We start from the raw sequence: 12,211 nt of genomic DNA on the forward strand, positions 1-12,211 counted from the left end.
GAAACAGTGGGATTATCTTGTAGAATTAGGACCCAGAACCTTGTGCAGAGTTTCTTATTTTCTCAAGTCTTTCTGATCCATTGTGTGTGCGAGTACATGGCTGTGACTTCTTCCAGTGCCTTAAAATAAGACATTTAGTGATAAGACTGACAAAAGCAGCAGAGCTGGAAGCTCAGATAGCTGCACAGGCTGTGATAAAACCACAAACAATGCTGTAGTCAGACATGCCACTCAGGATGTTTCAGACAGTGAGAAAATACTGAAATCCAATATGTTAGTGAAGTCGGAGACATATGAAATGATCCACCATGAGCTGGCAGACACCTGTAACACACTGGATCAACATTTAGATAAATACAAGAGGGCTTAGTCTTCTTTCAGTGCACATGGTGTAACAGCTCCTCTCGCAAATTTCTGCATTTTTCAGAGCCACATCTGAGGGGAACTTAAATGAAAAGAGTTCTGTAAAAGTTTGGAGACCGTGCCTTTGAACGTGGGGAGACTGTGAGGAATTTGTCACAGGGTGTGTCTGCCGCAGTACCAAGAGAGTCATTAAATACCGTCGGAAAAAAATGCCACGCTTGAAGATATGTTAAAAAAGCGTGAATTAAAAAGATGCTCAGCGAAGAGAGAGAAGAAAAACAAACAAGTTTTTAACTGTTTAAGTACCTTTCTGGAGCCAAAAAACAAACACGCCGCCACATATGGAGGAAAGAAACTGCAGAAGGTGTCACTGCAGTTATCGAACACAAAAACCTGATACTGAACAGCAGCCCTGCTTACAGAGTTCACAAGACACAAACTAGATGGACAACAGAAAACTGCAATACTAATGTACATGAAGAAGATGCCATTACACCCCAAGCTGAAGTTAAATAGATAGAAAAGGATCAAGTTGCATCCTTTGTTCACAATATTTGATGTTATTTTTTTATCCATTTCTCAACCAGCTGATGTCCCTGATCTTGTGACTGTTTCTGGTGAAATCTTGAGGACAGTTAGATTTCCTCTGCACTTGGTTGAGGACCATGAAAGCGGACTGCAGGATGTTTAGAAAAAAAAAAAAAACTTGCAAGGTTCAGTGCGCGCAAGTAGTGACAGCTGCCACATTTGGAAGAGTGTGCATTTTGCAGGGTCGTACTTACAATCACCTCCACTGTGACAGGGACGGTGCTGTTGAGGGCTGGGTTTCCCCCGTCTTTGGCCATCACTGTCAAGTAGATCATCCCATTGGGAACTTGCTCGTAGTCCAGAGGTCTGGTCACACTGATCACTGATGGAAGGAGGAGGGAGAGAGGAGGAAAGTGGAGTTTTGTGTTTTTACTTGGGACCAGCAGCAACATCATAGCTTAGGAAAGGTGTGGGTTAAATGGAAACACAACAAACTGAAACGTGTATGAGCATAAAGAGGTGTAGACAAACATATATATTATAGATTGTGGCTTCATCCTCCTCAAGGTGAGCGTACCTGCGTAGCCCTCCACCATGATGATGCTGAAGTAACTGGGGAAGGCCGAGGCTGAAGTGATGGTGTATGTCAGGAAGTTGTTGGGTGGAGAGTCCTCATCTGTTGCCTGTGGGTGGGCGGACAGCGGTGTGAGAGTGGGAGACGGGAGTGCCTTTAACATATGCCTCAGTGACAGTCAAAAGTCCACAGAGAGAAGAAGTTCTGAGTGATTGAGACAAGGCGACAGGACAGATGCTGCAGTAGACAGTGCTAATATTTCTACGTGTATGTTTGCGCAGCATGGGTGCGTGTGAGCCTGTGCACATGTGTGCAGCCAGAAAGCTGTCACTTAGTGATGGCATGTTATTGGACAGATTAAAGCTGATTCTGGCTATTAGTGGTGCAGGCGTCAATACTGGATGAACACCAACCGAGCCAAGACAAGCCAATCAGGAAGAGGACAGACGAAACTATACTTTGCAGGGCTAATCCACAAAAACATCAACAACAATGATGACACCCCCTCATTATTCTCAAGTTGGCAGGAACTTAAACATGAGTCCTCCGGCTGTGAGGAGAGTCTACTAGGCCTCACTGGCATCACTAGAGGCTGGACAGGTTGTCAAAAACACTTACTTGTATCTCTCCACAACACGCATATCTCTACTCTTTGATTTAATGCCAAAGTGTTGAGTAAGCAATACCTTTCTTCCCCCACAACTTCCTAAGCTGTGGCTGTTCTCCTCCAGACTGTCTTCCTATATCAAATTTCGACAAATAGTTTCATATTAGATCGTTTACCACTCAAAGGTAAGAGGAGTTGTGGGCAGCAAATCAAATAGATGAGTGGCTAAGGAAGCAAAGGAATAAGAAGTGTAGAGAAATTTTTTAAAAAGGTTTAGCTGCTAGAAAGCATAAGCACTGTAGTAGGTGGCACAAACCTCCCAGGCGTTTTTTGGAAAAAGGAAGAAGCAAACAGCAGAAAAGCCCCTCTTTTCTTAGTCTCAACACATCCTCTGCTACCATCTATTTCAGTCTTTGTCCTCCTTCTCTCGCTGTTTTCCGGAGTAGCGCCTGTGTTTGTGTTTTTGGGTGTGCGTGTATAGAGTAGGTTGCAGGGCAAATCGCTGACACACAGAACTGTGCGACTGGCTTCCCCGTTCCTCTCGGGCAGCGTATTAATATCAGCAGCGTTTAAGGTTAGCTCAGACTAATCAAACACAGTGAGCCAAGCGTTGAGCTCAGTCATCAGCTCAACTCCCACAATGGAAAGGCAAATCGCCACACAGTGCACTGTGGCGGGGCAAGCCACTGCTGTACCCACTGCCACAAGGGACGTAATAGCCTTTCTCTCGAGGGCGCAATCAAAGGAAACGCTGAGCCAATAGTTACCATTGTGCCCATGTACCTCTGCCTTTTGTGTGGCAGTGACTGATGGCCAACACACCGGGCCGCCCTGCTCCTCTTGGATACAGTGCGCACAAACACATAACTGCATGATTATAGTAACACAGAGGAAACAAGGAACAAAGAGGAGGAGGGCAGTGAAACCAAAGGCTAGTGAGCGTGACGACTGGTGGTATTTGTGTCAGGATGAGATCTTCCCGTTGCAGGTTTTATGTGAATGTGCTGTACGTGTGCATGTGTACACACTGTATTATTGCAGGTATCTTTGCTTGAGTGCACAGGCTTGCTGCACCTACATGTCTGCATCTTTTAAATGAACCGCACCCCAGTTCACTGCGACTCTCTGCTGGCAACCTGAATTTTACAATTTATATAGGAATAATTGAATTTTCAATCGATAATAAATAAATATTTTTTGGTCTAGCAATGTAGAACATTTGCTGCAGCCATACAACTGCTATGCAACACTACAATACCATTAAGAGTATTGATTTTGGTTTAGCTTATTAATATTTAAAATCAGTGATGGTCACAGGTGTATGTTTATAGGGTGTTTTACAGCAGCTATAAACGGGACACTTGTACTCTTGGCCTCATACGTCTCTTTCAAAATTGTATACATGCATGTTTTGACGCACCCTGATTCGTGCCACCGGCTGGACGGCCTGCTCGTTCTCTCTCAGCGAGCCCACATACGCCTCCTTTTGGAACATCGGCACATTGTCGTTGACATCCAGCACATTGACGCGGATCCTGCCTGTCGTCTCCTCCCCGCCGCCGTCCCTCGCCAGCACTGTCAGCGTGAACCGCCGCATCAGCTCATAGTCCAGATTGGCCCGCAGAATGACCCAGCCCGTCTCATCGTCCAATGAAAACCTGCAAGAGACAAGCAGGTGGAATCATAGGCAAGATTTAATGGTTAAGGGTTTATGGTAAAAAGCACATTGCAATTCATCTCATGATGGCTGTTCAGAATTGTATCAACCAAGTTAACTGAAGATAAAAACAGCTGCATTTCATGGATGTTCTTGCACTGAGAAAAGTGCCTTGTTTAAACAAAATAAGTTTGTATGTTGCTATGGTAATAAAAAACCATATTGTTATAATGAGAAAATCTTCTCAGTCTGGATGTTTTTCTCACACAAACCTGCTGCTCTGTGAGAGTAACAGAGAAACAAATTTAGTAGGAAGCCACGCTAATTGTGTTCTTTGGATACCGAAGATAATGAATGAATGGATTATGTGTGTTTCTGTGTGTGTGACTCTGTAAATTTGTGGCCTGAAGAGAGTAGACGTAATGAAAAATGCCAAACATCATTGTCACTCAGCTGTCTCTGGCGAGGCTGCGTGGCAGAAAAAGTACAATCATTCACAAGTGGCCAGATAGATGAAAAATGGATGTGATTCTGTCTTTGTGTGGACTGTTTGAGTGTGTGTTTGTGTGGACTGTTTGAGTGTGTGTTTGTATGGACTGTTTGAGTGTGTGTTTGTATGGACTGTGTGTGTGTAGCTGCATCTTACTGGTCTGGCTCATCACTGAAGTAGTAACGCACAATCCCAAATGTGCCTGCATCTCCGTCTGTAGCCTGGACAGAGGAAAAAGGAGTTTACTTTTAAAATCAGCTTTACTTCCTTGTAAAGTTTTATTGTACATTGAGCTTCTGTTGTCCATCAGCTCAGTTTCTCATCTGAACTTTGTTTTTTGTTTCCCAACTTCTTTGGGTTTGGCTTCACGTGTATCTGTTAAATCTTTCACTCTCTTTCAAGACTCATTTGCAAATGTGTTGTCATGTGGAAAAAGGACCCTTCCTCAAGTCATATTCAAGTTTTAAAGTGCAAGATTATGTGATGCAGCATTTTTTAAACACTATTGTGAAAACTGAAGGCATTGAAGCTACGGCGTCCTGTTAGAGTACCAGAGACACAATGAGCAAGATGCAAAATGCTGTGACACCATCAGTGGAGCTAAATTGTAATTTTGTTACAATCACAAATTCCTGACTGTGACTGAGTACAGAGTAATAATGATTTTTCCATTTCATGTTAATGTCACTGTTATGATTCCTCAGCACACATTTGTGCCTGTGTTTGTGTATGTGTGTACGTGTGTGTGCATGCTTGTGTGAGGATAACAACTCTTTTTGATGCATAAAATCATCGTTTCCAAAATGTCTCACTCTAACAGCTGTCTATGACTGTATGACTTATGTTAAAACATGCAAGCCACACTTCAGAGGTGTTTATTGGATAAAATCTGGGAAAACAGACATTTTCCTCATCCACATCACCCATCACCACCATAAAAGCAACAACAACTGCCGTCATATTTTTGCTAATAAAAGGGGTGTCAAAGAAATGCAACATAAAGATCAACACTATCAGGAATCTTGTACTTGATACAGCGCCACATTAACACAATCTGTCTTTGCAAGCACGGCCGTGTGTATGTGCACACATGCACCTACACACACAGGGTGTTGTGTCGGCACTGATGGATCGTGGCTGGAGAGGCTGTTGTAATAGAGTTTCACTTCAGTGGCTCTGCAGTCAGTTGAAGGGCCAAACTCGAACGTGTCTGCAGCCTGCTCTGTCAACCACGATGCTGGTCACTGTGATTCAGTGATGCCCTGATACCGACCCTATTATGTAGGACTGCATGCGTGTGTGTGTGTGTGTGTGTGTGTGTGTAGGCCCCATGCTTTTTTGCATGAGCTTGTGCTTTATACTCTGTGAGGGAGTGAGTGTGTTCATGTGTGTTGAATGATATGAATCTGATGTCAGGGTATAAACACATGTGTGTTAGGCAATGCTGAACTTGGTTCTTCTTTTTTTTTCAGCTCTTAATGTGGATGTGTGTGCACATTTGACTATGTTAGGAAATATCTGTGCTTTTTTAAATGCACTTATGATTTTGTGTGTGTGTGTGTGTGTGTGTGTGTGTGCGTCTGTCCCATCTATGATGCCTCTCACAGATGGAACAGCGGCTGCAACTATCAATGTGCTTTTCATCCTTCTAAAAATGACATCATGCTGTTTAGCTCAAGCCTGTAATTTCACAATTTCACAGAGAGCTTCCACCACATTGTCCTGGATGGTGAATCAATGTCTCTTTTTAATGTCCAAATGGTCCTCCCTTTGTTGTCAAGTGCACTGATGCGCATCCAGCTGAACGAGTAGAGAAGGAGATGCTAAATGCATGTGAGGTGTTTGGGACTCCAGTCAGGTTCTTGTATTAACCTTTGAGTTTTCATCTGTCGTGTTCGATGACCTCATCATTTAATGCCACTCAGCTGCTTCTCCTCCTCTCTCTTTTTGCATTCCTACCCATCCCTCCCTCCCCCTCCTGCCTTATCTTTCTTTCTCTTACCTCACTTTCCTCCCTGCTTCCTGAGCTCCGCCTCCGTCGCCACTGTCTCCCCTCTCCTCTACATATCTCCCTCAGCACAGTCTTCCCTCCTTGATGCCCCCCTCCCCCCTTCCTTTGCTCCCTCTCTCCCAGGTGAGTGACAGGCTCATAAGTGCTCCAATGATAGCGGTGGGGGTGTTAGCGTGACAGCTATCGCGGCAGTGACAGGAGCTGGGCTCAGCCTGGGAGCTAATACTGCCTCTGCCTCTGCGGCCGAGCCCCTCTTGCCATGACGAGAGACAGAGAGAGAGAGACAGAGAGAGAGAGAGACAGAGAGAGAGATGATAGCCATCACCCCCCATCAGTCACCGAACCACTTGCTTTCTCCCACCAAACAATCACCATAACTGTGAGGCCCAGTCACTTTGCCAACCACTTGCCAAAGACTTTCAACTTTAGACGCAGAAGGCTTGCACCAGATGGATGGTGGAGATTGGCTTGTGCAGGGATTTGCTCTAACTTAACACCATGGGCCCCAATCCTTGACACCAGGGTATTATGCATTTGCCCTTCATTGCCATGGTAGTTTAAACTTTTTTGGTGGGGGAATTGGACATGATGGAAAAGTTGGTGAGGTGGGGCGCACTGGGAGAGAGTGAGAGTAAGATTTAATGAGGAACGAAATGACATGGAAATTAAGCTGGGCTGACTAATATGCCTAATAACCTCACTGACAATTACAACAAGCATCCGAAGCACTGTGATGGTTCATAGGGATAAATAGTTTGCATGCTGATGGATTCAAAAGACACATCTTGGTACCACTGTCTTTGAAGGGGAGTCAGTAAGAATGACATAACCGTGACATGACTCCTGCTATGGACAGTGTCATTCTGTCAGTTTTGTCATTAGCAAATATAGGGAGCCTCCAAAATAACTGAAATAAGTTGCAGAAACCAAAAGAAGTATGAAGGATGCACATTGCTGTAAATACTTGCCATTGGCTAAGATGTAAAACCCTGCAGGTTGATTACCTATTCTCTTTCTGTCAAGTTGTCCAGAGATGATACAATGGCAGTATGTGTGGTAGATGAATACTGGGCCCAGGCTGCAGTGATATAAATCTCCCCTGTGCTAAGCAGCTGGGCACTGAGGTATCAGAGTCAGCGTTCTGATCAAAATCCAAACTAAGTTGTTAAGGAGTTTCTGCACAAAGAATCAGTATGCTGCTGATTGCCAATATAAACTCTGCAAACCCCTGGGTCCTCAGGCAGTAACTACAAAAGAGAAATTAGTTCTCAGTTGACCAGTTTGGTTAAATGATGTGTTTCTTCCCTTCAGAGGAGTGAAGCCAGCAGGCAAACACAGCTGTGTGTGTGTGTTGGTATGGATGTGGGTGTACCTGTGTACCGGTGCCCTCATTTGTGCGCCTGCGTGCCTGTTAATGCAAGTGTGACAGTATGTGTGTTTTGACGGGATGCGTGTACTGAGCGTTTTTGAATGTAAAGAATAGTGTGTGCGTGCGTGCATATGTTTGTGTGCACGTGAGAAGGAGACACATGGACAGAGATGCACTGTGTTTCCAGGTTCATTCAGTCTTGGGTTAAATATGCACCCCAACCATTTACAGTATAAACTCCTATTATCACACTCAATTGCTTTCAAGAGAAAGCGGAAATGAGAGCCTCCCCTCATGGGCGACAGACAGACAGGGGTAGTGTGTGTGTGTGTGTGTGTGTGTGTGTGTGTGTGTGTGTGTGTGTGTGTGTGTTTGTGTCTGTATGTGTGTAAACTGGGGTTGGGTTGAAGGGGGTACAGGAGCAGATTATCAGACCAGCTATCTCATGGACAGCAAAGGAGGTTAAAGCTGCACAGGCTTTTCTATCTTGAGTGAGCTGGAATTTGAATTGATTGGCTCCTAAAATTGCTTTTTCTGTGGGAGCTTTGAGAGGCATGGAAAAGGAAACCAATTACTGGCTGTCGAAGCCTGCTGTCAAAATAGAGATGACCCCCAGTGCAAACACAGACAACCTCTTCTGTCTCAGTGTTGCACGCCTAAACACAACCACAAAGAGCAGATAACAAACATACACCCACACATGCACACATACACCAACACAACAGTGAAGATGTCCGGTTTTCTGACAATCATTGTCAGGGAGACAATGATGAAGACACGGTTGTCAGGTTATCTTTCTCAGCTTTGGTTCCTCAGCTCTGGTTAGTTCCACTTCTTTAAAGGCTCTGTGTCTCTCTCTCTCACATTTTCTGTATCCATAACACGATCATAGATCAATCTTCACAAATGCTGTACAAGTGGGATACAGTGAACAGCTATTTTTAAATGAGCCCCCCTCCGTGTTAACACTTTGCATATTGCACCGTATGGGTGTGCGAGACGCACAAAGCAGAATCTTGGTCACGTGACACATTCCACGCTGTATACTTCTGCACAGCAGTACATCCTCTCAGCAAAATGAAGTGCCTGTGGATCAGCAGCGTGGAACTTTGCGGCTCCCACAGCACTCACAGGCACCATGGGAATCAAATGCAGCCTATCAGACTGTACATCAAAGCTTACAACAGTCAGGCATCGAGACTCACTTTCTCCAAATCATGTCTGCTTGATAATCATCAGTAAGAAAACAAAGAAAAGAGCTTTGTTGTACTTTGAACGACAGGCTCACATTTTTCAAGTCAGTCTTCAAACAATACTCACACGCCTGTATGTACATTAATGCAGCCATTGGTCACTATAATTGTTCCTCTTCTTCATACTGGCCACAACTGAAGGTATGGCTGAAAGGAGGTGGTGAATGAAAGACTGAAAACTTTGCTTTTTATGGTGTTTGCATTCCCTCTCTTCTCAGTAACCTTCTTGGTGTCTGTTTGTGTGTACAGAAACTGCCATGGGACTGTGTAGAGCCTGTTTGTATCTCTGATCAATAGTACAGAGCGAGACTCGGAGCAGAGCAGTAACCTGGAAAAAGCACAGAAACTCTGGAGCTGGGGCGAGATGTGTCCAATTAATGATCACATGTTTTGAACAGCTTCTCGCTCAACAGTCCTGTGACTCAACTAATGAGGGAATTTATATATTCTCCTTGATTTTGCGCATTCATGAGCAGCTGAAGCTGTGTGACGAAGTGACGGAAAACTAAGACCACTTCAGCGGAGACAAGATGCAAAATGCTTCACCTGCCTGGAGCAAACGAGGACCAACCGCATTTCTCGCCAGTCCCCCAGCTGTGACCTGGTGCACCTGCGGGGGTTGATGGGAGCTCTGTGTGTTTTTACTGCGGACACTTTAGTGTAATGGTGATGGCGAGCGTACGTTTACGACTGCTTTATTTCTCTAAAACATTAACGAGCAGGTGGGGGTGCTCACAGCGACTGCTGCCTGCCGAGAGGATTGAACAGCCTGTTTCTATTATCTCCTGACCACCGAGATAACAGTGAGACAGAGACATACAACTGTAACACATCCTTTTAAACAATGTATGCTTTTGTATAAGAAGACTCTGACTAAGTGGAGTGGATGTCTTCAAAGGATACCGTGTCAGCTTTCGAGATAAACTGTGCTGCTTGCATGCATACACCCAAAGCCACTATATAATGATTACAACCAAATGTGAACCACTGGAAAAGGCAGCTGTTACCTCTGGAATAAGAAATAAAGAGAGTGAGAGAGAGAAAGAGAGAGGACTATATTGTGGGCATAAGCTGGAGACAGTTTGAGCTGCCAGTGAAAAGGCTTAATGCAGAGCTCTGTGGTTGGCAGCTTCACTTTGCCGACAGGCCTTGGTCCTCCCCCTCTCTTTCTCTCTCTCTCTCTCTCCGTCTCTGTCCTCGATGAAAGAATGAGATTAGCACAAGTAAAGAGAGGATGTACAGAATGATAAAGAGTGAAAAGTATACCACAGACACACACTGATTATAAGGGGAGGAAACAGAAGGCACGTGTGGATGTGCACAGTATCTGTGAATTAAGTGTTGATGGGGCAGGGCTGGAGGTCAGTAAACGACACAATCACAGAGAGTGGACAGGCAGTAGTGAAGACGGCTCGGTTTTAGTTTCCCAGTGGTGATACTGTGATGGTTTTCCGCTTTTATATGTTTTGAATCAATGTAAATTGAATACATTTGGGGTTTTGAACTTCTGGTCACAAAAAACAAACAACTTGAAGACCTCATCTTGGAAACTGTGATGGACATTTTTCTATTTTCTGACGTTTTATGGACCAAAGGACTCATCAATTAACTGAGAAAATAATCTGCTGATTGATTTTTTCTACACTGGAATTTTTTTTCAGTGTGCAATCAATAATAGTGACAATAAGGCAAGAAACATGGCAAGAAAAAAAGAAAAAAGGCAGTTAAAAAACAATACAGCACAATAACTCAAGGTTAAGATTCCTGCAGTCCGAACAGGTGTAGGCTGAAGCTAAAGCTTTACAACACAGATTAATTGACAGGGAAAACAATCAATAGTTGCAGCCCTTGTTGTTTAATCTGTAATTGTAGCACACACCTTCTGCATTTCTTTAAACGCTGCAACAGTGGTGAAGTGCATTTTATCATTTTTTTTTTTTTTAGCAGTATTGTCTGTGAATAGATTAACAGATGACTAAAGAAGTGAGCCGATGGAGACTCCACTCCTCTCCTCAACTTCATTCTCAGCTAAATTTGGCAATTTCTGGGAAAGTTCAGACTTTTCACTAACGTCAGCATTCATCCTCTGCCCTGCACACCCATTCACACCCTGTCTCACCATGTCAGAACACCCATGATAAGGGCCTCATTTTAACAGTGATGCTGAGAGCTACCACATGTAGGAGAGAGCCGAGCCTCACCCCCTTTATTACAATAATGAATTATAATTACTGTTGTGACTATTACCCTATAAAAGCCTGTCTAAACAGTGGAGGTAGCGGAGCATCCTCCACTCTATAATTTATAACCTTCTGTGTGCAGCATTTATCATTTTGCCTTAGCCCTCAAACACACAGCATCTGCATGGAGCCCATAACACACATAGCATGGCACTGGTGGAAGACATAGAAGACCCTAACCCAAGAAAAAGTTGCTTCTGAAATATTCTATAAAAGCAAGACCAACTATAAGAAGAAGGGATGCTGCAGGTTAACTGTACGTCTGTATGCAATTAGACCTGCACATATCCTCAACAAATATATACATATCCTCGAGGTAGAGCCTGATGGGTAGGAAGAGCTAGAGAGTGTAATCTAAGCAGAAACAGACAGGGAACCATAGAGTGAATCAATGCGACACCTGAAAACCATTAGCAATTTAATGGTAAAACAGAGAAAGGGGAAAAACAACAATAACTGAGGGCATACAATAAATACAAAATGAAAGAAGGCAAATTCTCTGAAAGCCAAGGAGAGAAAATCAGAGTGATTCCACTGATACGAACAGCTGCTGGTGTCTTAAGTCTCCAGGGTAAGGAAGAGACAGGAAGAGAGAGTGAGAGAGAAAAGCACCCAGACAAAAGAGTAAATCACAATAAATATTTATAATGATAAGTAATGCTGCAGACCATAAATATTAAACAGCCACTGCCTGTGTGTGTGTGTGTGTGTGTGTATATATGTGTGTGGTCCAATGTTAAGCACAAGTGTCCACAGGGAAGTGGGAGCGGGCACTGAGTAATGCATTGACTAACATTGTACATAAGCTTTGATCAGATAAGCTATGAATATTAACCTAAACAAAGCATTTCAATTATATTATCAGATTGCCAGTTTTTTTAAAAAACAACTGGGAACCAGCATGCATAATTTCAATTAGCATAGGTATAAAGTATTATCCAAACATCATCCAGATCCCACCCTGTTTACATACAACCCACATCCACCACATTATTGATACACTGCACAAATGCAGAAGCACTTTTGCGCTTTGCAAACGGAAATGTGCCAGCACTTGAAAATAACTGCTTCACTGTGGGACAAACTCATCAGTCTCAGAGCTACTGTGATAGCAGGGGA

The 12,211-nt window shown here is 43.8% G+C and overlaps 1 protein-coding gene across 1 annotated transcript in view; it reads right to left on the reverse strand.

The window, feature by feature from the left end:
* cdh23 (cadherin-related 23) overlaps positions 1 to 12,211 on the reverse strand; it is a 139,491-nt gene that overhangs the window by 48,492 nt on the left and 78,788 nt on the right. The window contains exons 12-15 of the mRNA XM_076743002.1: positions 4,376 to 4,440; positions 3,493 to 3,730; positions 1,469 to 1,574; positions 1,146 to 1,273 (exon numbers count right to left, since the gene is read on the reverse strand). Of these exons, the coding sequence (XP_076599117.1) occupies positions 1,146 to 1,273; positions 1,469 to 1,574; positions 3,493 to 3,730; positions 4,376 to 4,440 (537 nt within the window). The remainder of the gene's footprint in view (positions 1 to 1,145; positions 1,274 to 1,468; positions 1,575 to 3,492; positions 3,731 to 4,375; positions 4,441 to 12,211) is intronic.

This window comes from Chaetodon auriga, chromosome 11 (genome assembly GCF_051107435.1).
Source record: "Chaetodon auriga isolate fChaAug3 chromosome 11, fChaAug3.hap1, whole genome shotgun sequence".
NCBI classification, from domain to species: Eukaryota; Metazoa; Chordata; class Actinopteri; order Chaetodontiformes; family Chaetodontidae; genus Chaetodon; species Chaetodon auriga.